The following is a 24,694-nucleotide window of genomic DNA, read 5'->3' as shown; positions in this document are numbered from 1 at the left end:
GGCCTCAAATCAAAACGCAAAGAAAAAACTATACCAAGATAAAAAGCAAAGCAACCAGCTTTGAAAGGTAATGAGGGGAGGAATAGAAAAACAAAAGCACAAATGGGAAGGGAGCATAGTACCAAAACAGACGTAAAAGAAGCAAGAGGCCCACGATGGGGATTTGAACGGTAAGCAGGCAAAGCCATTTTGAAAGAAGAACCTGCTTGGAATACTTAATAGAGACATGTTTAGGTCTGTTTTCACACCTCTTTCAAGCAAAGTTATATACCACGCAATACGGCATAAACCGAGAGAGAGAGAGAGAGAGAGACAGAGTCTCTCCTCTCCTTGTGTCGCTTAAAGGGCAAAAGAGATGGAGCAAGAAAAAGTCCAAGTGTCTCCAAAATGATCAAGCACCCCAAGACCAACCACACCCATTTTGCACACTAAAATTGTACCGACAGAATAATTCATTGACACCCCAATTTCATTTCTGGGTCATTTTTTTCCCAAAAGATAGAGATTGGATATTGGTTTTTTTCTTTTCTTCTTCTTTGTCAAGTGCCCTAAAATAGATTGTCAAAAACTTGGTTACCCTCTGCCCTATATAAAAGCACACAAGGCAGGCAGATCTTTAGGAAGATGAGCAAAATCTAAAGTCATACCAGTCTGGGACCCAGAATGTATCATATCACGCCACGTGTGCACACACGAAGAGCTGGATTCTGGTTTTATTTTTTTGAATTGCTTGGTTGGGTTGTGGGGGTCAGAACTCAAACACAGCTCAAAGTCACCGAGGTCAGAAAGGGCTCCTCAGAAAAGAGGCAGGGCATGTGAAAATGTGATGGTGATGAGGCGTGAGAGGGTCAGGCATATAGAAAAATGAATGAACATATATATGCTTGGCGTGAAAGAGCCATTGCCGTTGTGGGGCGCAATGGGAGCCATTTGGTCTCTGATTTCCTTTCCTTTCATTATTTCTTGGTGGCGTTGGTTACGTAGATAAGAGAAGGTACGACTAAACTTAAACCTTTCAAGATTTAACACCCGTCATTCTCACAAGAAAAAAAAAAAAAAAACACCCGAACTAAAAATAATTTATTTACAATACATTAATATACCGATAAATTGAAAATAAATCCAAACATTACAGTGAGATATTTGATGAAGTGGTCGAATAGAGCACCTTTTGAACCATCTCAGTCTCATCGTAGTGTGTCGTCTTATCAAATCTAACCTGTGTAGCTTCAGAGCTTAGGGTTAGTAGGTGGTGGTGTAGAGGTTTGTTTTTTTGTGTTTGTGTTTTTAATTTTAGTTTTTATGTGAACGTATTTATTAGTATATATATTTCTTTGTTAGGAAACTGCTGTGTCTGTCTACGACCATAACTCTCTCCTCGGTTGTCTCTCTCTTTGGGTTATTTCGTAAATTAAAGATTACTGTCCCCCCCCCTCCTCTTTAATCCCCTTTCTCTCCACATTTCATTTCAATTTCATTTCATCCACCCAAAGAGCCAAAGCCTCTCGCCCTTTCTCTCCAACCCCATTGCTCTCCCTCAGTGGGTTTTGTGTTGTTTTCTCCCAACCCTCTTTTGTTTTCTGGAGAAAAAAAGAGAGAGGGGACTTTCTTCATCATCATCATCATCATCATCATCTTCCGGCCTAATTTGTCCCTTTTCTGGAACATAGATCGGTTTCTTCATCTGGGTATGTATAGTTCTTATGATTTATTCTGTTTTTTTTTGTTTTGAATCGATCGGTTGGTGGTGATAAGATTGGATTTGAAAGACTTGATTTTTGTTTGGTTTTTTTTATGGGTCAAAATTTTGGTCTTGTTCTGTTCAATCTCCGGAGCTGAATTGTAAAGGGTTGAAGCCTTCACACCGTTTTAACAAACCCAAAGATTGTTACTTTCTTATTGGTTTTTTTGGTTTGGTGTCCTTGGTTTTTGATGACTGTTTCTGGGTCCTCATTTGTGGTTTGATTGTGTGTGGCCTTCACAATTTTTGATACCAGCTGCTTTATAATGAGATTTTGGCTTGAGGTTTTTTGGCCATCCAAATTTGACCTTGTATGTGGATGAACAGATCTCCCAATTTTACATGTAAATGGGTTTGATCAGTCCTTTTCTTATTATACTGGCAATAATTCATGGTGGGTTGCTTGAAAGCTTCAACCTTTGAATTGTTTGACGTGGTTTTGCTCTAGACTTGCATCTTTTAGCTGGTGGGTGGCTGAGTTTATGTGAATTTGATTGCCTCTCAAGTGTTTCATACAAAGGGTTTAGCTTTTAGACCATTTGTTTGCTTTACCGGTGGAGTCGGTTTTCGGTGAGGAAATGTATGTGATTTTTAATTTAAGGATTGTTGTTTCACTTAATATAGTTGCACATACAGTCACTCACTCTATCGCTGCTGGAACATGAACGTGTATTCTCATGTTATTCAACAACTGCTACCATGAGGGATCAATCTTTACCTCAGCAGTGTGTGTTTTCTCATTCTGTTGTCCTAGTGTCATTGATGTATCTAGTATTTCTGGGCTTTTGGTACTGACAGCAGTGCCACACAACATAACTATGTCATACAATTCAATTGTATTCTCTTCCTGCCAATTAGGCATCTAATTCAAAAGACCTGGAGCACGTACATTTCCTCAGAATAACTTGCTCTCTGTAGAAGATTTGTGTTTCACTTACCTATCAAAAGAAACTGAAAAATGAAGCATTGTTCCTACTCTTATGAATTACTTATTTAATTTTAACTTTCTTTGATTCAATTGTTAATAATATTAGTCTTTCTTCTACTTTTGGTTCAGGTCTGCCAAATTGCACACAGCTTATTGATCGTACTGAAGGTTTCTTCAAGTACTTTACATATAATTTACAAGGAGATCCATATTAGCCCTAATGCAAGGGCAGAGGGGTACTATCGGTTCCTTGCCTGAAATGCTAGATTTTGACCATGGGAATACGTCGAATGATGCTGCTTTAGATCAGCAGATTTGCTGGAATGGCACGCGGAATCCTGTAGAAAGTCGGATTCCTGACTATATACAATCACCTACTGATATGGATGTTGGTTTTGGGAATTCCATTGGTCGTGAACGTCAGAACTTAGGCAGATGGTGCTTGGGTGAACCTAGTTCTAGAAACTCACAGGGTGAAGTAAATCGTGATGAGCGGAAACCAGATTTTGGATGGTCATCTTCAGTGGATGCTTGTGGTGAAGCTGGTCTGAGGTTAGAGGAGCGGCGCTATGAACCAACTAATAACCTTTCACTGGACAACAATGTGAATACTATTTTTACACCAAGTTCCAATTCTGATGCAGCTTCACAGCATCTGAACTTGAATGCAGGTTTCACTGGTCATGGTGGTGATAGTAGTCAAGTTATGGAATGTCCTAACACATACAAGTATAATGTCACCGAAAATGAGCGGACTCGTCCTACTGGTAATTCTGATCCTTTTCTGCTTCCCGCTGCAAGTACTGGATTTTTAGTGGGAGAAAATGATGGCAGACCTGGTTGTTCATTGGAGGGTCGCCGTGTATCTTGCAAAAGAAAGACTATGGAGGGACATTTAGGACAGTCTTCTTTAAGTGGAAGTTGTAGTTACTTTCAGCATACAGAAAGTGGTGCAAGGACTTCTGTCCCTGCTCACTATAATGCAGGCATAAACATATCCACTCCATCACAAGAGGGAAATCCAAGACCTGGAGCAGGTGGTAGAGAACTTACTTCTGACAGCATTCCTGATTCAAATGTTGGAAGAAGCTCAGAAAGTTCTCACAGAAACTTCCGTGTGAGAATAAATCCATCCAATCAACAAAACACTATACCCTCAACTAGGTTCTCAAGTGGGAGGGCTGCTAGGCATTCTAGTGGTTCTTCTTCGCAGCATTCACCTGGTCTTCTTCCAGTTGATCATAGTCTCGACCTGAGACCAGCACCGGTACTAGATAATATGAGTTCACAAAACCAGCCAGTTGTCCATGTCCCTGCATTGCCACAAAATGCGCAGTCTTTGAGGTGGAACAGTGGTTCAAGCTCAAGAACCGGTGGCTTATCAAACTCTGTGTTTATGGGGGACAGAGATGCTCCACTACGTGAGGAAGCGAGTTCAAGAAGCATGGCAAGACAGATTTTGGGTCATCCTATTTTTGTACCAGCAACTGAATTGAGGAATTCTGCTAGACTTTCAGCAGGTTCATCCAGTAGAAATTTAACAGGTGGAAATGCAAGTATTCCTGGAAATGTTGCTTCTACATCCCGGACCGGCCCAAGTTCAAGCACTCATCCAGCGTCTGCTCCTACATGGGTTCCTCACCACAATTCTCATCCGCAATTTCCTCGAAGATTATCTGAATATGTTCGTCGATCATTGTTTTCTGCTGGTGGTAATGAGTCTGGGAACCAGGGCAGCAACTTTTTGCCAATGCGTTCTGGTTCTTCATCATCACAGGAGGCTGTGCATTCATCCGGAGCTGCTAACCTGGGTCATCATCAGCCTCACCCAAGGTCTGCATCGTGGTTGGAGAGACATGGAGATGGACTTGGGCTTCCCTATTCATTGCGCACTTTGGCTGCTGGTGGAGAAGGAAACAACAGGCTTGTATCTGAGGTGTGTTACTGAGTCACCTTAAATTTACTGTGATATCATCTGATAAACAATTACAACTATGAAGAGTTGCTGTTGTCCCATCATTTTTTCTGTATCAGTTTTTATTTTGAAGTCTCCAACTCGTTGCATTATCAAATTTTGAAATTTTCATGTTAATCGAGTTTTCTGTTGCTGTATTATTCTTAAACTCATATTGTTTTGTTAATTATGGTAAAGGGGTAGTCACTTAAAGCTTATGAAGTTTTTTTTGCGCTCTTCAGCAGATTTGCAATGTCTTGGGTCTCATGCGAAGGGGCGAGAGCTTGCGGTTCGAGGTTAGAATTTTGTTTTTGTTATGTATACCAGAGCACATCAATGTAATCCCACTCTATCTAACTTTGCAAATGGCCAGAAATCTTTCTTTAAAGACTTGAATTCTGATTTATTTAGTTCTAAGGTAAACTGATACGTGAACGACTTGGAGAGGCTTCGTAGTAATATCGGATGGTTCTCAGTTGTGTTCAACAATGTGGCATAAACTAATCTTTGTGTGTACATTTTTTATTTTTCTTTGGGGGTGGGGGTCCATTTTGTTATTTAATTTGTAGATATTATAATTTGGATAAGACATGAATGTTACGACTGAATGCTACTATGAATTATCGTTTTGAATCGGCTTCGGCTTCGGCTTCTTTCTGTCAGGATGTTATGATTCTTGACCAGTCAATGCTGTTTGGAGTGGCTGATATTCACGACCGGCATAGGGATATGAGACTAGATGTTGACAATATGTCTTACGAGGTAATTGGTACAAAAAAAACAGATGAAAGTTTTGTTTCCTTTATTCATATAAATGAGACTTCTAACTTTAAATTTATTATTAATGTAGGAGTTATTGGCTCTGGAAGAGCGCATCGGAAATGTGAACACTGGATTGAGTGAAGAAATTATATCGAATCGCTTGAAACATAAGAAGTATATTGCCGAGGCATCTCAAGCAGAGACGGAGACGGAGCCTTGTTGTATATGTCAGGTAACAACACCATGATGCATGTATATCCATGACTCTGTGTTACTCCTTCTATCTCCGCATGATTTATTTTCTATTATGGATGCAGGAGGAATATAATGAAGGAGATGATCTTGGAATGCTTGAATGTGGGCATGATTTCCATAGCGACTGCATCAAACAATGGCTGACACACAAGAATCTGTGCCCCATTTGTAAAACTACAGCCTTGGCAACATGAGTTGACATCAACGATTTTGCAGGCTAGTTTTTTCTTCAAAAATAGGCAAAGAGGGTTGCTTTGGTTTGGGGCCTGCCTATATTGGTTCAGTGAATCCCAATTTCCCAATGCCTCCCTCACCTTTCCGTGCTTGTCGAACTGAAGTTAGTCCAATGCGCAACTTCAACAAGAGTCGAGCATCAAATTTATTATTATTTTTTAATTTTATTTAAAACCATTGGCCTCCTATTGGAGGCAGCAAATTTCAAAGTTGGAAAGCTAAACTGGGTACTGACTTTTCATTTTATCAATGAATGATTAGGTTTTGATATTTTGTAATGGTTTGCTCCTTTTGTGCTGCTTCCCCCCCTCTCCCCCTCCATTACAGTTCTTTTCCTTTTGTCTTGGTCAGATTATTCACATTATATCTCAGATGTCTCATAGCCATTTATGTTGGTCTTGTTAGAATGAGAGCAGATTAGTGTTTTAAGATCTTTGTTTCTGTTGTAGAGGCCGTTTTAACAGCTGAGACCCTAAACACATCAAGTATGTCATGCATGGCTGTATGATAGAACTTGGGGGAAAGATCAAGATATTACTCGCATTCATCATTCTACGTGCTATGGTTGTAGCAGTGTGTGAATGAGTACTTTACGCATGAAACTTCCTAGCTGGTGCACAGCTAAGGCAGCCAACGCGTAGTGAAAGTTTTGCATCATTCTATGAAGTTGCTTCGAAATGCTCATATTAATTACCTTGCTTATATCATGATTTTGATGTTTCATAATCATGGACTCGTGGTTAGGAGGCTAGCGCATCGTAGAACACGAAATGTGGAAGACACTTTTGTTTTTCTCACAAGTTCATCATCCTCCTCCTTGGGCCGACTTTGAATTGGAATCCTAAGCTGGAGTTTTGTGGCAATAGCTTGGAAATGAAGGGGAGGATGATGTAGGTGGTATCATAATGTAAATGGTAGTAGTAACACGCTACTAAAAGGGTCCTCGGGAGTTGCACTTTGAATATTAAATTTGCAGGCAAAAGGCTGACGTTTTGGTTGGATAAGACAGTGAGACATGACATGTTTGACTCCAACCCCATTTAAGACGTTGAACAAACCAAACCAAAATTTATTAGAATTTTTGCTACAGTGTTAAGCTAAATTTGGAAAATCGGCACAAATAAAGGGGTTTATTATAAATTTTGCTCACTCTCTTCTTAACCTTACTAGCCAAAAGTCTAATTAGCTATGCCATGGGGAGTTCGGCACGACAGATCTTGACTTGCTGTCGTATTACAATATGGTAAAATTCAACGCTTTTAATATTGAGAAATGTCTCATTTATAATCAGTGTAGAGATTTAAATTATAGACCGAAAAAGAAATATATATTTACACCGAATAGATTTCGAACTACTACGGTATTGTTAAGTTGTACAGCTGTATCCGAACTTATTGAAAGAAAACACACAGTAACTGAAACTCTCTATGGGCTCTTTGCAGTTTTCAGTTGTGTGCGCCTGCTGAGAATTAACAAGTTGTTAAATTCGTATGTCCTTGATTGCAATAACGGCTGAAATAGTAAAAGCAGAGGCTGTAAATAAGAGAAAAACAAGGGGCGCAATCTAGAATATTAGAAAAGGCATGGGAGCTCTGAGAAAATATCAATAATTCCAACTGGCAAAATTGCAGACGATGATATGATTAGCGCGGGAGAGTAATCAAAATTGTGAGGTCGAGGTTTAAACTCTAAACCTCCCCATTCTATTTGGTTTTGGTTTTAAGCAGCGACGAATGTCAAAACGGCACAGAAAAAGAGAGAGAGAGAGAGAGGCAGCAGCAGCTAGCGTCTTCTTCTTCTTCAATCTTGCAAATTCTCTCAACCATGGCGGATCTGTACGGAACGCCGCCGGACTCGGAAGAAATCTCCAACATTCTCAGCCACCTCCTCCACGGCGGCTCCTCCTCTTCCTGCGGGGCGCCCTTCAAGCCCGCTAGTTACATGCACCTACTCAACTCCTCCTCCTCAGTGCCGCCGCCTCACGAGCATCCTCAATTGTTGGCCCGATCGGCGGACCGGCCCGACTCCGACCGCCCCTCTGACTTCAACTTCTCCGATTCCGGCGGCGGGTATTTCATGGACTCCGACGCCAACACTTCAAAGAAGGGGGGGAGGAGAGTTTCGTCGGAGAATGATCTTGGTGACGTCAGCTGTGACAGTGAGGTAATATAGTTTTTTCTTCAGAAAATCAAAGAGAAAAGAAAGAAAAAGATCGAGACTTACTGTTATTTATCATCACTAAAAGTTTGTTGAGTTAGAATTAGCTGGAAATTTGAAATCTTTTGGTGGAATTATAAGGGTCCTGAAGCGCCGGAGGTTCCATTAAACGCAGCTCCGCCGCGTAGTTTGTCCAAGAGAAGCAGAGCGGCGGAGGTCCATAACTTGTCGGAAAAGGTTGGGTCTTTTTTTCTTCTTTGTCATTTTGACACATGGGAATTTGATTCTGGGTTTAATTGATTTTGGGACAGAGAAGGAGGAGTAAGATTAATGAGAAAATGAAAGCTTTGCAGAACCTGATTCCAAATTCTAACAAGGTACTCTGCTTTCAAAATTTCTGTAGCTTTTTTTTTTTTACTGGTTTTATTTTTCAAATGAGTGATCTGGTGGTTATGCTTTTTTAGACGGATAAGGCTTCGATGCTGGATGAAGCAATTGAGTATTTGAAGCAGCTCCAGCTTCAAGTACAGGTCAGATAGATTTCACTCCTAAAGATAAATGTGTTAACATCACGAGCAATTGCTTTTGATATGTTTCAATGATAAGTCCTTATGCAGTTGATTTTCTGGATTGTAAATTTAAACTTTGAGGGACTCTAGTGATTGAAATAATTGCTACTATGAAAGAGTGATGTTTGCTGTGAAGCATAATTGAGTAGCGATTATTTTATTTATAGCTGACTAGATTTGAAATTAACGGACTTTGCAAATTTACTCTTGGCTAGCCGCTTAATGTAAATCTCATTATTGCTTATGCAATAATCCTGTTTAAAGTGTGGTGCATTAGTTTTGGGAAAGAACAAATGGTGCAACATTGCCTATCTGGAATAAGTAGACCTCAACTACTCAAACATTGCATAAACCGTTGGTCCATGTTGTAGCGATTGTCAAGAAAGTCATTTGATATTTGAGGACGAGTAGTTCACAAAAGCATGTTGTAACTTTTGCTAAATGGTTATGCATTAGTAGATTAACATTGGTCTCGCATCCATGTTAAGCACTGAATATGTTCTTTGAAAAATATGAACCTCTTAACCTCATCATGCCACCTGTCCTTCTGGCTTAATGCATGCAAACAAGATTGGCTGTATCTTTCATTCTTCCTTTATCCATGAGTTATCCTCAAATTGAAAGGCTGTTTCTTCATGACCCGGGAAGTCTATCGTGTCCTCTGTTTCTGGTCATTTCTTCTTTTTCAAACCTTTGTTAGCATTTTAGCCCTACAAACTCTGCATAAACGATACCTATGTACTTAATTGACATCTAGCACACATTCGTTTTAGGTTGGGGGTTATGTGACCAACCACTAAACTTGGACCAGGATGTGTGTTGTGTATAAGACTGCTTTTGTGGATGTCGTATTTGCAATATCCCCTTTCCCCTCTTTTCAGATATGCAAAAATAATCACGGAAGGAAATTCACTCTCATAACAAAAGCTGATAGACTCTTTTCTTTTGATTGTGTATGCAGATGTTAACGATGAGAAATGGACTGGGTTTGCATCCCATGTGCTTACCAGGAATGATGCAGCCTGTGCAGTTGCCTCATATGGCATTGGGCTTTGACGAAGGAAGTAACAAAGTTCCAAAGTCTAGCAGAGGAATGAGCCCATTTTTTGGTAGTGAAGAAAACTCAATGCAATCAGCTTATAATATTTCCAGTGGATGCACAATCTTGAATCAGCCAATGGTCGTACCCTCAGCTGCAAATGTCCCTACTTTGGAAGCCTCATTTGTCTTTGAACCATCGACTCAAGCTTACTACAGACCCTTCTTTGCTGCCACATCTTCTAAGGTAACTCTAGCATGGATGCCTATGTAGTAATTTATAAGAATTTCAAGGACTAATGCTTGTCGTTTTCTTGCTATGTGATCATAGGAACTATTATTCTGTGAAGGTGAGCCGTCCTCAAAATCAGATTCCAATCGGACTGGGATAAACTCTTCATCAGATGCTGATAAGGTGTCCTCAAAGAGACCTGATGTATGATATTCAAGCTCATTTACATGAAGTTCAATTGAACAACCAAGAAACCGCCAGGAACCTCCAAACTGCTGATATTTTTCATTATTTTGCAAGTGTAACAGGCCAGTTAACAAGATTGTGTTTTTTTTTTTAGTTGATACATCTTAATTAACTTGTATAAAAACGCTCACCAGTCTTGGATGAATGGTGGCAATTTCTGCTAATTTCATAGATCTGTCTGCTCACTGTTTTAAAGAGCATTGGATACCTAAAATGAGATCATTAGCATATAAACTAATACAATAGGGAATGTCATTGGAATATAATTCATTTTGTACCAAAAGAGAGAGAGAATTATGTTGAGCATCAATGGGGACAAGACCGGAGAACTGTCCAAAGCTTTACAAGTAGGAAGAGACCTTTATTTGGGGGATCTTGTTAAAGTTTTTTCACGAGTTACTTTAGAGTAGAAATGATTAGAGGAAAGGTGAGAGTTTCTGAAACCGAAACTTATTCCAACCAATTCTTCAGTGGAAGAAGAATTAACTCAATTAAGTCTTTGTTGGGTAGTGACAGTTCAGCCCAGTTTCCCTTTCACATTTCTTTTGAAACTATAAAATTATAATCATAATGGAATTGAACTTACTGACCTTAAAAACATATGATGATAAATAAAATATCATGCCCGATTTAAGGCGAGTTTACACACTTGCCAATACCACGAAAATACAAGGATCATTCAAACGATGCACCAATTTTGCATTTCGATCCGCAAGACTCATAAAATGGTAGCCATGACCACGTCGTCGGTCCTATTTTAAAAGGGTGACCAGCAAGGGCATGAGCCCCGTGACCATCCAATCAACCAAGCTAAAGAGGGGAATGGTAGTTCCGTAATAAATGTAGTAAGGAGGCCAAAAAACCGTCAGACGTCAGTCTCTCTTATACTCCACAACAATCCCCAATCATTTTCTCAAAAGCCCAACACATTTGTCACACTTCCTCCTCTCTTACGTTCTGAAAGTGTCCCTCTTTTCTATTCAACTTCTCTCAACCATTTTCTCCGCCTAATCCGGAGATGAAAGAAAGATGATGATCACTCCTCCCTTTCTTCGCTGTTAAAACTCCTTGCTTCCGTTTGCTCAATTCAGTTTTTTCGTCATCTAATTTTCTTTGAGACATTTCATCAAACATCTTACGTACATACACTCGTGATTGTAAGGATAAAAAATCTAAATATTGAAAGAAGTTATTGAGCTTTACTATATGGAACATTGAGTTCATTCCTAACAGAAGCTAGCAGACAATACCCATTTGAGCAAATCAAACTATTCTCCAATTAGTCTGGTACTTGTAGTGGTGGCGGTGTCCAATTTTTGAAGCTAGAAAGGAACACAAAAGATAATTCAAGCTCCGGCTGCATTGATGGAGAAAGAGGTGAACGAAAGTCGAAAGGGCCAAAAGGCTGGTGGTGGTGCGTGGGTTGAGAGAGAGCGAAGGAAGAAGATGAAGGATATGTTCTCTTCCCTTCATGCCTTGCTTCCTCAGCTTCCAGCTAAGGTACTAATAATCTTAAAAAGTTAAAGAGTACTGTTACCAAGCTAGTCATCCTTAACAGTGCTCTGATTTTGCTTATACGTACCTTGATTTGAGTACTAGATACATGGGGAATAGGTGATGCTGGTATATATGTATAGCAATTTGCTTGTATATGTTAATTAAAAGTCATGTCGATCAGTATAAGGATCACAATTAAGTTCATAACATCATATGAGCGTTAGGGCAAGCAAAGGAACTGAAATGCATATAATGCTGCACTGAAGCGTAAGAGTATCTAAATGTCACAATATCAATGTGTCTATGCATGCTCTTCCAAGTTGATAGTTTAATTTGTAGTTTTCTAAGGGTTTGATTTGTCTCTTTCGTGTTCCTGGTATATATAAACACACTGTTTTAAGATTGTGAAAATCACTTGGCGCATGAATGTCCCTTAGGCCTTGACGATATATGCATGTATATGTTCCTTTTCACTGATGTGCAGGCTGATCATTGCACCATTGTTGATGAGGCAGTGAGATATATCAAATCCCTCGAGCACACTCTACAAACAGCGCAAAAGCAAAGGCTTACTAAATTGCGGAGTAGCGCTTCTACATCCATTACATCGAAAACAGAAGCTAGGAGTGATGCTGGTGTTACAAGAAAAGCGTTTTTGGCTGATCATTTTCAGGAGGAGGAGGATCGACCATCAAAGAAGTTGGCTTGCGGAAACAATCCATCACCTACTTCTCTTGATTCTCAGCAGGCCAGCTGCTTCAAGACGTGGTTTTCCCCTAATATTGTGGTGAACATATGCGGCAATGAGGCTCACGTTAGTGTTTGTTCGCCAAGAAGGCCAGGGCTCCTCAGTACCGTCTTCTACATACTAGAAAAGCATAAACTGGATGTTATATCTGCTCACATTTCCTCGGATCAGCATCGCTGCATGTACATGATCCACGCTCATTATGTGAGTCCGCAGAATTTCTTGCTTAATTAGTAATCAAGGCAAAATGGAGTAACATTATCCTGTCCCTAATTGCGTATTAATTTTCACAATGATCAGGCTGGTGGAGCTTGTGATGATACTCTTCCAGCTGGGGCGTTATCAGTAGAGGACACTTTCAATCTAGCAGCAGGTGAACTGAACCTGTGCCTCTTTTCATCTTGATTCATATATATACACACACTCCTATCTTTACAAGGAAAATTTTCGAACTTTACCGAGTCTTTTGAGTTGAAATCACACATGGGATAGTTTGAGTTAAGGCCAGAAACTGATGGTGCCACAGTCACATGGCTAGTAAAGGCAATACAGTACTGAAAGTTAACAAGTTTGCTTCTATATATCAAACCACATGCATGATGTGCACCTCATTTACTTCCCAACCTGATGTTGTCTTTCAGCAATTGTGCATGAAAAATGTTGATGCTAACACTGACGTCCCTAAACAGACCATGACAACAAACCACCACAGTTTGTCCTTTTTCTTTTTTGCTAAATGTCTTTTTTCTGTAATTAATAAAAATGAGAAGCAAACCACCAGGTTTGCGACAGCAAAATATAAGAGGTTTTGCCAGCTGCTGAGCCAGCGACAACCAGAGTCCACCTAAACAAGTGGTCCAATGGATGGGGCCCAAAATGACGGCCCATTTCGATGTGAATAATGAAACTCGTGCAGGACGGAAACCAATTATTACAATCTTTTTTAACTTAATCCACCTCGTTTGGATTAATGATTATTTATAATCAACTTGATGACTTGTCCCATGCCCGCGAAATTTCTTATTTTTCCTCTTTTAAAACTAGATCATCGTGAAACTAGTCAGCACCATGTCCAAAGGAATACCCGATAAGTCAATACGCTAAGTAATCGTGACAAATTTTATAATTTTAATCACTATCTTTCCTTTCAATTGCACACTAGGAATCTTAATACGTATCATATCATCACCATATATACAATCAAACATGTACAGTTGGTGTGGACCTACGAGATAGTGACCTATTTCTCAATACCAGAATTTTCATATATTTTATAAATATTATTTCTACAAATGCGCTAAATATTCATAGATGCAAACTAATATGTTTAATCAATTGATTAGAAATACAACACTCTAAATTATTCAATGAAATTATTACCATTTTTGTCTGATGTTTCTGTTATACGTAATGAGAACCGTTGACTGAAGATCAACTGGATTGAAAATTCAATTCGTCCTTAACCTGAACATGATATTAAAAATAAAGTTGGGAAAAAAGTTGATGTCGAATATTAAAATTAATAAATAAATGTCAAAGCCAAAAAGCGTATACTGAATTTGATAATACTTAATACAAGCAAGACCCCAGAAATGGATACGTATGTGATTAATATTGTAGGAAGATTCGCACAAGAAGAAAATAGTGGAGGATTCTCATCATGATTGCCGGCTGCCCCACTCTCTGTGACCTCACCTCTCACACATGACACACCTCCATTCTTTCTTTCTTTCCTTCCTTCAATTTCCTCTCTCAATAATATATAAAACTTCCCACTCTCACTTGCCTCACTATATATAAACTAATACTCCCTCTGTCCTCATTCTCCTTCTCCTCCTCCTCTCTGGAAGTGGATTGCGTTTCTGACTTTGTATGGCCGCTCCCCACTTTTGAGTTTCGAAGAAGAACACAATGTCTGGGTACTCGTTTTTGAACGACCAGCTGTCTCGGCGCACCTCCATTTTCGGGTTACACCTCTGGGTGGTTCTTGGAATTTGTGTCGGAGCAGCCATAGTTCTGGTTCTGTTTCTCATCTCTCTATGGTTCACTTCACGCCGGAACAGTGGTTCGTCAAATTCTAAGGCCACCCAGAACCCGACAATCCCAAATGTCTCCAAGGAGATCCAAGAAATCCGAATCGACTGCTCCCGGGGCACCAACGCCCCGCCCGACCCGAAGCCGGCCCAGCAGCACCCCGACCCGGTTGCGGAGTCGGATCCCCTGGCCAGAGCCCAGGCGGTGCTGCTCCAGCCGGACGAGGAGAGCCCAGCGAGCACCGGAAGGCAGAGGATTCACATTGAAATCGGCAAGGACCATCGGATTTCGTACCCGGAAAAAGGAGGTGGGTCGTCGTCGTACGGGAGCGGCGAGACTCGTTCCGGCGACCAGGGGGGGATCACTGGGCCGGAGGTGTCGCATTTGGGGTGGGGGCATTGGTATACACTCAGAGAGCTTGAGGATGCTACTAATGGGTTTGCTGATGAGAATGTGATTGGTGAAGGTGGATATGGGATTGTGTACAGAGGTGTTTTGGAGGATAACTCAATGGTTGCAGTCAAGAATTTGCTCAATAACAAGTAAGTAATTGCTTTCTAGTCAGATTGTAATGTATTTGAGGTAAAGTTGAGATCTTTATTATGTTTACTATGAGAACCCAGTTGAGGCTTTGTATATATCCTTGTGTGCTATAAATGGCTGCTAGGTGTGAGAAAGCTTGATGATTTAGTTGGGTTTTGGTGCAGGGGACAAGCCGAGAAGGAGTTCAAGGTTGAAGTTGAAGCAATTGGTCGTGTTCGCCATAAGAATTTAGTGAGGTTGCTTGGCTACTGTGCTGAAGGTGCTCACAGGTATGTTGGTCTTCGGTTCTGATATGTTGCGTCTCCTTTTCATCGTTTTTTTCTTTCAGTTCATTGAATTCTGTTAGTGGCTAACTTATTTATAGTCTTTGCACTAATATACTTGAGAGTTTTTTTTTATAGGATGCTTGTGTATGAGTATGTTGACAACGGAAACCTGGAACAATGGCTTCATGGAGATGTCGGGCCTCTCAGCCCTCTGACATGGGAGAATCGCATGAATATAATACTTGGGACAGCGAAAGGGTATGACTTCAATCGAATGACCTTCAATTATTTGTATTTTGTTGTTGTTTATCAGTACTAAATTCGCTAACATTATAGGTTGACATACTTGCATGAGGGACTAGAGCCCAAGGTTGTTCACCGTGATATTAAGTCCAGCAACATCTTGCTTGATAAGCAGTGGAATTCTAAAGTATCTGACTTTGGCTTAGCAAAGCTCCTGGGCTCAGAAAGGAGTTATGTGACAACTCGTGTGATGGGAACATTTGGGTGAGTTGAACTTTACTAAACTATCACTTTCTGGATGGTAACATGAATCATGATCTTCTTTTTTCAGAGTTTAATTACATTTTGTTTTCATTTGTAGATATGTAGCTCCAGAATATGCTAGTACTGGCATGTTGAATGAAAGAAGTGATGTTTATAGTTTTGGGATTCTCATAATGGAGATTATTTCGGGGAGAAACCCAGTAGACTATAGCAGGCCTGCAGGAGAGGTTTGTTTCAAACAATCAAGAGTACATAATAGCTATCTTATTACCAGAATGACTAGTACTAATTGGTGATCAAACTTCAGGTGAACCTAGTTGAATGGCTTAAAACAATGGTTACCAATCGGACCGCCGAGGGAGTTTTAGATCCTAGATTGCCAGAGAAGCCTTCTTCCAGGGCATTGAAGCGTGCTCTTCTGGTTGCCTTACGTTGTGTGGACCCGAATGCTCAGAAGAGGCCAAAAATGGGGCATGTGGTGCATATGCTTGAAGCTGATGAGTTCCCTTTCCGAGATGTAAGTTTGCATCCATTTCGCTACTTAATCTTGTCCGATGGACGTCTATTTCCTAGCTGTTGTATAATGCTATACCTTGTTATCAATTTGTGTACATGTTTGTTTTTTGGTCTTTATGGACTTGCATTCATTTGGTTTCACATTAATTGCTAGTAGACGCTGCATGTCTTTTACCTAGATCAGGACATGGTAATTTGGATCTGATGTGCAATCATCTTAGTTAAATATTGGAGCGTATATCATGAACTCATCAAGCTGTACATTCATGGAGCTCATGTTACACTATCTTTGCATGAATAATGGGTGTAGGCTGTGTATCAGATAGGTGCAATGTGTGTTAAGTAAAATTTTGATGGTTTTGAGCTCTGTTCTTTGTTTAACATGGCAAGCAGATAAAACAAAGCTCTACCCATATGGATTTTTGATTTCTCACCCATTACTTTTCTGAAAATAATTTCAGGACCGCAGGCCTGGAAGAGAATATGGACGCTCACCGCGTGATGCTGCAAAGCGTGTTATGGAATCAGGTGATAGTAGCGGGTATGACAGTGGTGCCCAAACTAACATGTCAGCATGCAGAAAGCAAGAAGTTGAAGAAGAGCGTTAGTTGTACCACGGTACCAGTCAGCAGCTTCATGTATAAGGTGATTTGACACACCTTGTTTTACTGATGTGCGTATGTCTAGATCTAGATCAACTGTTATTTACTTCCCTGTATAGTAGCTAGTCATGTCAATATGAGTTTGCAGTCCAGCATTTTGTTCCCTTCTCTTGATGTAATTGGAATTACCAGAATTCTATTCTGCTTTTCCCACTGGCTGTTGTATGCATAGATCATTTTCATTTTTCTCAGTGTCTCCAAGCCATCATAAGCATCATATTGTCTGAATCTGTTTCTTCTGTCGGTGCGTTTCTATTTCTGTTTAAGTTGTAAATCATATTGTCAAACTTTTAACCCACTAAAAAGTACACACTAGCCGGATATTGTTAATACTACGATTCGCCAGGTTGAGGCATAGCCAGAATAACTTTCGGGTCCTACCATTCACAGGTGTGGATTGCTATTGATTTTGTCTACTTTTGGCTTTAAGGGTGTGGGACTCTGTTTTGTTGTACAAGAAACCTTGACAGCTATGAGTGAATTGAAAGGGTGAAGTGTGAACCTTTGGACCCCTCAGTTGTGTGTTTTGCTGGCTTTGTGTTTTGGTGTTGATGTAAAAGTTATTAGGGGACCTTCTCCTTCTGTTACCTTATCTTCAGGCTTTTTGTTCCAATTTTCTCATTAGGTCCCGCACCAAACTTTGGAAAAGCATTTGTTGGTGGTTTTGAGCTTTGTTATTAGTTTCGCTTTTAGACTGAAAATCTTTGGTTTTGACAGCTTTTGTTTCAAACTTTTGAAGAAGACTTTATTTTCCAAATACTGTATAAATACTGCTAAAAAGAACAGCACACGAAAGAGACTTGACCGTCCACAATGGTCTGTGCACCTCTCACAGCTATACATCTGTGTCTTCGATGAAATGACATGAACCTTCTAAATTCTGTTAGAGATGAGTGGAAGCATGTTTTTAGTTCTTTTTTCTTTTTGACAGCGAGTTGTGCATAATTTTTGAAACTAATGCTTTTATTTGTAATTTTTTTTATGAAAAAGAATATTAGTTTTGAACCTATTTTTGCATTTTTTTTCAAGTAAGACTTGTGCAGTAGGAATATGCTATAAAAGTTCAATTATATTTTCTTATTCAACAAATGAATGGAAATGCTGATGTTATCAACTAGTAGTTAATTGCTACTACAGGGCTTGATACTATGTGGTTATACTGGTCAATCCATGCTAGATAACCATAGATCACATTCGGGGCATCGCTATCGACCTCTACGCTCAAAGTGAAACCCTGCTCTTGGTTTTTACCTGTGAATACTAGGGTACTAGGCTGTACTGTAATCCTCATTCCTTTTGGAACTTCTAAATATGCTTGGTAGGTTGATGTATCATCCCCTACGTTTGTCACAACCCTGCTGAAGTTCTTGGCATTCGGAGAGTCTGTTCTGTTAAAAATGGCCATGAAAGAAGGGTAGTTTAGTTCGGCAGGTTTTGAGCTGCAATACCACTGGCTTCGTCTGATAACAGCTTTCATTTGCTTGGCATTATACCCAAGGCCACATAGAAACTCAATGTAATCCTGCACATCCATGTCATAGATTAGTCCAGGGTTCATGGCTTTGTTTGGGTTGATGTGGCCCGCACCAAAATCTAAAGGAGTGGCGGGAAGACCAGACCATTGGTCTTTTATGGTGGTTTGAGAATTGTCGCTCGAGTATGCTGTGGTCATGATGGCCGATCGGATGGCTGCCGGACTCCATTCTCGGTGAACAGCCTTCAGCAGAGCCGCCACTCCGGCAACATGGGGTGCTGCCATTGATGTCCCTGATAATAGTGCATAATCTGTCTCTAAATCATACTTGTGTACTTCCATGAACCCCCTGTTAGGTATATATGCAGCCAGCACGTCGACTCCTGGAGCAAGAACGTCTGGTTTTAGGATACCCGGAGTGACTGGGTCTGGTCCTCTTGAAGAGAAATACGCTACTTCCGGTGATGGTTTTGTACCCAAATTTGTGTGCACAAAACTCAGGGTCTTAACTCGAGTTGCATTGGCCTGTGTTGCATACTCTCTAATCAAGGCCCCTGCAGCAAATGGAACAATGATAGCAGGAATGGAGAAGTCTTCTGGGTCTAAAAATGAGAGATCTGTCATGAAGATTCCAGCATAACCACCTGCCCTCTGTACCTCTTCCTTTTGTCCTTCCACATCAGTCTCAGTGGTATTCTCACAGATGACCACCTTTCCCTTCACTTCTTTATGATCCAGTGCCCCAATATTGCATATTGCTTTGTTTGCATTGTCTTTGCCGTAGTACAATGGCGCATCAGTAATGTAAACGCTCTCTGGGAAGTATGATGTTCCTTCAACTGTCAAACCATTATCTAAAGTCAGTGTTGCAGTGAAAGTGCGATCAAGAGTGCCGGCCCCTACTGTTGTGATCCAGGGTGCTCCGTTGTATGTTGTATTGTAAGCCCCGTCATTTCCAGCAGCACAGACCACAACAATTCCCTTTTCAATTGCTGAAAGAGAAGCAATGGCAATGACATCGTTGAAATAAGGAAGGAAGTCAAAGCCAAGAGACAGTGACATTATATCAACACCATCAGAAATTGCTTGGTCCATGCCTGCAAGCACATCACTAGCTGCACTTTTTTCCGAGTCTGTTGCCCACAGGACCTTGTACATGGCAACATGGGCTCGTGGTGCCACCCCTCTTGCTGTGCCTTTTGCATATCCGAAATGACTTGCGCCGGGTACATGGTTACCTGCAGCTGTTGACGAAGTGTGACTTCCATGACCAAACCAGTCCCGTGGTGAATCAAAGTCATATTTTGTGGAGATTTTAATTCCTGCTGCTTTCAGGCCTTTGCTAAAGGATCGAGCCCCAATGAGCTTGTTGTTGCAGAGAGATGGGCTGAAATCTGTTCCATTCTCGCAAGTGCCTTTCCATCTTTTTGGCACTTCAGACATTCCTCTATCACTAAAACTCTCGCTCTCTGGCCAAACTCCGGTATCTATGATTCCTATGATCACATCTTGGCCAGATGAGGAAGCAAGCAATAAGCCAGAGTTCTGTCTTAGTCCTAGAAACTTGGAGCTGTGTGTTGTGAAGAGCTTGCCAAAAGACTCCGGGTATGTAGCAACATGAGCTGGAGATTTCTCCAATTTGGACAGTTGAGAAACTGTGAGCCTGGCACTGAAGCCGTGCATGACATGGTTGTACGAGTACAACAACATTTCGTTCTCTTGTTCTGCCAGAGATGAAGATGACATTAACGAAGTTAAGGTAGACCTATGCCAGTCTTCGTGGGTGACGAAAGACGTAGGTTTGTGGGAATGATCCATGTGAATGATGTATGTCTGGGATTCCTCAGCATTTGAAACTGCATTGTTGATGTGCAGTATGGTAAACACTAACAGAGAGATCATACTGTAGAAACTCATCTTTCTAGCTGTGGGCTGTGGCACAGGAAATGGGATGTGGGACTAAATCAGTAATAAGGGTTTAAGAAATTTATACAGAAATGATATTGATTACTGCATAAAAACATGTTGGATAATCCTATGCGGCTTTGTTTAACTGCAAAACGATATGTTCAAAGTTCATACATGTTGAATTTATATAGTTTCTTCCGGTCGATTTTCTCTATGTCAATTTCATGACTACGAGTGATGTTGGACTTTGTTTGCATCAAAAAGGTTGTTTACTCCATTGCATTGGCCAAGACAAAAAAGGTTACTAAGTCCGTTCATTTCTATTCTGGAGAAATTGGACTGGTCTCTTTGTCTGACTCAGTAGTCTGGATTTTCTCTCTGCCTATGTTCTGCGCTTTTGTTTTTTAAAAGTTTTGAGTTCTGGTAAAGTTTCTCTGCAGGCCATGCTCAATCTACTAGAACTTAAAACCAACCAGCATGTGTTTGCTGGTAATACAAGTCTTCTTCTGCAGCAATTGCAGCTCGAACCCGAAAATTGTTATGCTCAATGAGCAAACAGTCTTAATATGGCCATAAAAGACGAAGAAAACAAGTCTTAATATAACTGGTAAAAACATTAGAGGGGTAAGCTGTATACTACTATACTCTGCTTTCTTTTGTCTCGTCCGATCCTCATAGGACTCTCTTGACTCTGGTATATGAAGTAACAGTGACTTTGCAATCTTTTGATCGTTTTGGAAGCCTTAAGAAGTACTATTTCAAACGAACTTAACTTTCCTGTTAGCGCTCCGGCAGCGAAAGCATTATCTTCTACAAAAGCATTATTTAGCAAATACTTTGCTGCATTAAGTGAAGCCCTCTTCGTTTCTAAATTCATAAACTTCAATGATCTTTCGATGCGACAAGAAACATGGAGGCACCGAGTCTATATCATCTTTGAGATGAACTCCATAATTGATAATCATGACAATGAATATATATATATATATATATATATATATATATATATATATTTTGGCTGAATGACAATGAATAATTTAGGCATCGTAAAAAAATAACAATATTATTACACGCAATTACCCCCATCGATTACAAGAGTTTCGAGAGAAGGAGAGTTTTGCAGTACTTTCAACACTCCCTTAGAATTGAGCGCCACTCGTACTGAATTGAAATGGAGGAGTGACTTGCAAGAAAACAAGCAATCTGACAACTCAAATGGTACCTTTTAATCATTTCAACATGGAGAGAAAGATCTTGAACATTACGCTTTACCGCATCAGTGATCCAAGACTACAATTGATAGGCATCATGACGAACATGAAATTCATCTAGGACGGTTTTGATGACACCATGAAGAGTAATCGCTCTCCACGTACGTATTTACTGTTTAAGATAGATTTGAGAGAGATTGATGAGAGAATTGTGTTTCATTATTGAGAATAAGATAAAGTGCATGTTCTAATGTTACAAGGAAAACTAATCTAAGTAGGACTAGGAATTCTAGAATCTTCTCTCCTATTACAACCATGAAACTAATCTTAATTTGATAAAGCACACAAAGTCAATTTTCCTTTAATATTTACTACTTTCTTGGAGCCAAGGGTAAGGGTAGGCCGGGTAGGCCGGGTAGCCAATGAAGTCAAGAATGGGGATACGGGATACCTACTGTGTTATGGGCCGGGCATGAAAAAGAATTTTAATTGGTCTCAAGGTGGCCATCGTGGGCCTTGTAATTAAATATGTTAGCCAATATCGGAGTACATAACGGATGCCACTTGTGGGTTTTCCCAGGAAATCCAATTTCCCGACGGCTGCCATTGCCGTTTCGTTAAGCAACTGAATGAAGTAGTTTCAAATGATTGAGAATTTCACGTCTGGTTTTTTTCCTACTGTCTTTTATTAAAATCAGAGGTTCGTCGAGAAATGTTATTGTTAAATTGAACAAATTTTTTCATATAATGAAGTAATCTTTGCATATTGAACCATTGAAATACTGTTCACATCTGACATCCGCTTGTTCATTTTATTTCTGATTCTCTAATCATGCACATGATGAATATGATGATGGTGTCTACTAGTTATTAATGGCCACTACAGGGCTTGATACCATGTGATCATGGTGATCAACCCATCTGAGATAACCGTAGATCACCTTAGGAGCATCGCTATCGATCTCTACATTCAAAACAAAACCTTGCTGCTGATATTTTCCGGTGAATGTAAGAGAATTAGGCTCTACTGTAATCCTCATTCCTCTAGGAACTTCTAGAAATGCTCGGTAGATGGAGGTATCATCCCCCACGTTTGTCACGACCCTGCTAAAGTTTTTGGCTTTTGGAGAGTCTGTTTTGTTGAAGATGGCCACAAATGAGGGGTAGTTTAGTTCGGTAGGGGGCTGTCTGCAAGTCCACTGGCTTCGTCTAATAACAGCTTTCATCTGCTTGTCATTGTACCCTAGGGTACAAAGAAAATCAATGTAGTCTTGCACATTCATGTCATAGACTAGTCCGGGGTTCATGGCCTTATTCGGGTTGATGTGGCCTGCACCAAAATCTAAAGGTGTGGCTGGAAGACCGGACCATTGGTCTTGTATGCTGGTGTGAGAATTGGCGGTTGAGTATGCTGTGGTCATGATGGCCGATCGGATGGCTGCTGGACTCCATTTTCGGTGAACAGCCTTTAGCAGAGCTGCCACACCAGCGACATGGGGTGCCGCCATTGATGATCCTGAATATAGTTCATAATCTGTCACTAGATTATAGTTGTTTACTTCCATGCATGGGTTGTTAGGTGTAACTGCAGCAAGCACATCGACTCCTGGAGCAAGAATGTCTGGTTTTAGAATACCAGGAGTGATTGGGTCTGGTCCTCTTGAAGAGAAATACGCTACTTCCGGTGATGGTTTTGTACCCAAATTTGTGTGCACAAAACTCAGGATCTTAACTCTAGGTGTATGGACCTGCGTTGCATACTCTCTAATCAAGGCCCCTGTAGCAAATGGAACAATGATAGCAGGAATGGAGAAGTCGTCTGGCTCTAAAAGTGAGAGATCTGCCATGAAGATTCCAGCATAACCACCTGCCCTCTCCACCTCCTTCTTTTGGAAGTCGACTCCATTGACGGGAGTCTCGGTGGTATTATCACAAAGGACTACCTTTCCTGCCACTTCGTTGTGACCCAGTGACCCAGTATTGCATATTGCTTTCGTTGCATTGTATTTGCCGTAGTACAATGGCACATCAGTAATGTAAACGCTCTCGGGGAAGTACGATGTTCCTTCAACCGTCAAACCATTATCTAGAGTCAGTGTTGCAGTGAAGGTGCGATCAAGAGTTCCGGCTCCTACTGTTGTGATCCAGGGTGCTCCATTGTATGTTGTACTGTATTTCCCGTCATTTCCAGCAGCACAGACCACAACAATTCCTTGTTCGATTGCAGAAAGAGAAGCAATGGCAATGACATCGTTGAAATAAGGAAGGAAGTCAATACCAAGAGACAGTGACATTATATCAACACCATCAGAAATTGCTTGGTCCATGCCTGCAAGCACATCACTAGCGAAACTCTTTTCTGAGTCTGTTGCCCAGGCGACCTTGTACATGGCAACATGGGCTCGTGGCGCCACCCCTCTTGCCGTGCCTTTTGCATATCCGAAATGACTTGCACCGGGTACATGGTTACCTGCAGCTGTTGACGAAGTGTGACTTCCATGACCAAACCAGTCCCGTGGTGAATCGAAGTCATTTTTTGTGGAGATTTTAATTCCTGCTGCTTTCAGGCCTTTGCTAAAGGATCGAGCCCCAATGAGCTTGTTGTTGCAGAGAGATGGGGTGAAATATGTTCCATTCTCGCAAGTGCCTTTCCATCTTTTTGGCACTTCAGACATTCCCCTATCACCGAAACTCTCGCTCTCTGGCCAAACTCCGGTATCTATGATTCCTATGATCACATCTTGGCCAGACGAGGAAGCAAGCAATAAGCCTGAGTTCCGTCTCAGGCCTAGAAACTTGGAGCTGTGTGTTGTCAAGAGCTTACCAAAAGACTCCGGATACGTGGCAACATGAGCCGGAGATTCCTCCAATTTGGACAGTTGAGAAGCTGTAAGCCTGGCACTGAAACCGTGCATGACATGGTTGTATGAGTACAACAACATTTCGTTCTTTTGATCTGCCAGAGACGAAGATGACATTAACGAAGTTAAGGTAGACCTGTGCCATGCCTCGTGAGTCAAAAAAGACGAAGGTTTTTGGGAATGATCCATGTGAATGATGTATGTTTGGGATTCCTCAGCATTTGAAACTGCATTGGTGATTTGCAGTAGCGTACAAACTAACAAAGAGATCATAGGGTAGAAACTCATCTTTCTTGCTTTGGCACAGAGGAAATGGGATATGGAAGTAACGTGGGTTTAAGGATATATATA

General features: G+C 40.7%; 6 protein-coding genes across 7 annotated transcripts; 4 read left to right on the top strand and 2 right to left on the bottom strand.

Annotated features, from left to right (window-relative positions):
• Positions 1-1,350: 1,350 nt before the first annotated feature.
• LOC112172095 (probable E3 ubiquitin-protein ligase RHG1A) lies at positions 1,351-6,139 on the top strand. Of its 2 annotated transcripts, none has more exons than XM_024309276.2 (6): positions 1,351-1,688; positions 2,799-4,605; positions 4,869-4,919; positions 5,287-5,385; positions 5,474-5,617; positions 5,703-5,834. In XM_024309276.2, the coding sequence occupies exons 2-6, from the start codon at positions 2,890-2,892 to the stop codon at positions 5,832-5,834; spliced, it is 2,142 nt and encodes a 713-aa protein (XP_024165044.1). In that variant the 5' UTR covers positions 1,351-1,688; positions 2,799-2,889. The 2 variants fall into 2 exon arrangements, with proteins under 2 accessions (XP_024165044.1, XP_024165042.1); XM_024309274.2 differs by having other exon boundaries at positions 1,353-1,688; positions 4,866-4,919; positions 5,703-6,139.
• A 159-nt stretch (positions 6,140-6,298) lies between these two features.
• On the top strand, positions 6,299-10,330 carry LOC112172097 (transcription factor SPATULA). The gene is made up of 6 exons (XM_024309278.2): positions 6,299-8,037; positions 8,173-8,268; positions 8,343-8,408; positions 8,496-8,561; positions 9,562-9,885; positions 9,970-10,330. Exons 1-6 carry the CDS (start codon positions 7,699-7,701, stop codon positions 10,078-10,080), a joined length of 1,002 nt encoding a protein of 333 aa, XP_024165046.1. The 5' UTR covers positions 6,299-7,698; the 3' UTR covers positions 10,081-10,330.
• A 1,151-nt stretch (positions 10,331-11,481) lies between these two features.
• LOC112171797 (transcription factor bHLH95) lies at positions 11,482-12,907 on the top strand. Its single transcript, XM_040508637.1, has 3 exons — positions 11,482-11,616; positions 12,098-12,565; positions 12,662-12,907. The coding sequence occupies exons 1-3, from the start codon at positions 11,482-11,484 to the stop codon at positions 12,764-12,766; spliced, it is 708 nt and encodes a 235-aa protein (XP_040364571.1). The 3' UTR covers positions 12,767-12,907.
• A 1,173-nt stretch (positions 12,908-14,080) lies between these two features.
• On the top strand, positions 14,081-17,080 carry LOC112172096 (probable serine/threonine-protein kinase At1g01540). Its single transcript, XM_024309277.2, has 7 exons — positions 14,081-14,937; positions 15,103-15,207; positions 15,340-15,462; positions 15,541-15,711; positions 15,809-15,938; positions 16,019-16,228; positions 16,689-17,080. Exons 1-7 carry the CDS (start codon positions 14,273-14,275, stop codon positions 16,833-16,835), a joined length of 1,551 nt encoding a protein of 516 aa, XP_024165045.1. The 5' UTR covers positions 14,081-14,272; the 3' UTR covers positions 16,836-17,080.
• Positions 17,081-18,003: 923 nt separating this feature from the next.
• LOC112171796 (subtilisin-like protease SBT3) lies at positions 18,004-20,109 on the bottom strand. The gene has a single exon (XM_024308917.1). The coding sequence runs from the start codon at positions 20,107-20,109 to the stop codon at positions 18,004-18,006; it is 2,106 nt and encodes a 701-aa protein (XP_024164685.1).
• A 2,236-nt stretch (positions 20,110-22,345) lies between these two features.
• On the bottom strand, positions 22,346-24,460 carry LOC112171794 (subtilisin-like protease SBT3). Its single transcript, XM_024308916.1, has one exon. It carries the CDS (start codon positions 24,458-24,460, stop codon positions 22,346-22,348), a length of 2,115 nt encoding a protein of 704 aa, XP_024164684.1.
• Between the last annotated feature and the right edge of the window lie 234 nt (positions 24,461-24,694).

This window comes from Rosa chinensis, chromosome 6 (assembly GCF_002994745.2).
Source record: "Rosa chinensis cultivar Old Blush chromosome 6, RchiOBHm-V2, whole genome shotgun sequence".
Classification (NCBI taxonomy): Eukaryota; Viridiplantae; Streptophyta; class Magnoliopsida; order Rosales; family Rosaceae; genus Rosa; species Rosa chinensis.
Note: the sequence above shows the minus strand (reverse complement) of the source record. Positions and strands in the feature narration are given on the sequence as shown.

Excerpts from the sequence above, each read along its gene's own strand:
- LOC112171797 (XM_040508637.1), top strand. The coding sequence starts at position 11,482 with ATGGAGAAAGAGGTGAACGAAAGTCGAAAGGGCCAAAAGGCTGGTGGT. Across the intron at positions 11,617-12,097 it reads TTCCTCAGCTTCCAGCTAAG|GCTGATCATTGCACCATTGT; the intron begins GTACTAATAATC and ends ACTGATGTGCAG. Across the intron at positions 12,566-12,661 it reads ACATGATCCACGCTCATTAT|GCTGGTGGAGCTTGTGATGA; the intron begins GTGAGTCCGCAG and ends CACAATGATCAG.
- LOC112171796 (XM_024308917.1), bottom strand. The coding sequence starts at position 20,109 with ATGTCATCTTCATCTCTGGCAGAACAAGAGAACGAAATGTTGTTGTAC.
- LOC112172096 (XM_024309277.2), top strand. The coding sequence starts at position 14,273 with ATGTCTGGGTACTCGTTTTTGAACGACCAGCTGTCTCGGCGCACCTCC. Across the intron at positions 15,463-15,540 it reads ATACTTGGGACAGCGAAAGG|GTTGACATACTTGCATGAGG; the intron begins GTATGACTTCAA and ends CTAACATTATAG. Across the intron at positions 15,939-16,018 it reads ATAGCAGGCCTGCAGGAGAG|GTGAACCTAGTTGAATGGCT; the intron begins GTTTGTTTCAAA and ends ATCAAACTTCAG.
- LOC112172095 (XM_024309274.2), top strand. The coding sequence starts at position 2,890 with ATGCAAGGGCAGAGGGGTACTATCGGTTCCTTGCCTGAAATGCTAGAT. Across the intron at positions 4,920-5,286 it reads GCGAGAGCTTGCGGTTCGAG|GATGTTATGATTCTTGACCA; the intron begins GTTAGAATTTTG and ends TCTTTCTGTCAG. Across the intron at positions 5,386-5,473 it reads TTGACAATATGTCTTACGAG|GAGTTATTGGCTCTGGAAGA; the intron begins GTAATTGGTACA and ends TTATTAATGTAG.
- LOC112172097 (XM_024309278.2), top strand. The coding sequence starts at position 7,699 with ATGGCGGATCTGTACGGAACGCCGCCGGACTCGGAAGAAATCTCCAAC. Across the intron at positions 8,269-8,342 it reads TCCATAACTTGTCGGAAAAG|AGAAGGAGGAGTAAGATTAA; the intron begins GTTGGGTCTTTT and ends ATTTTGGGACAG. Across the intron at positions 9,886-9,969 it reads TTGCTGCCACATCTTCTAAG|GAACTATTATTCTGTGAAGG; the intron begins GTAACTCTAGCA and ends ATGTGATCATAG.
- LOC112171794 (XM_024308916.1), bottom strand. The coding sequence starts at position 24,460 with ATGTCATCTTCGTCTCTGGCAGATCAAAAGAACGAAATGTTGTTGTAC.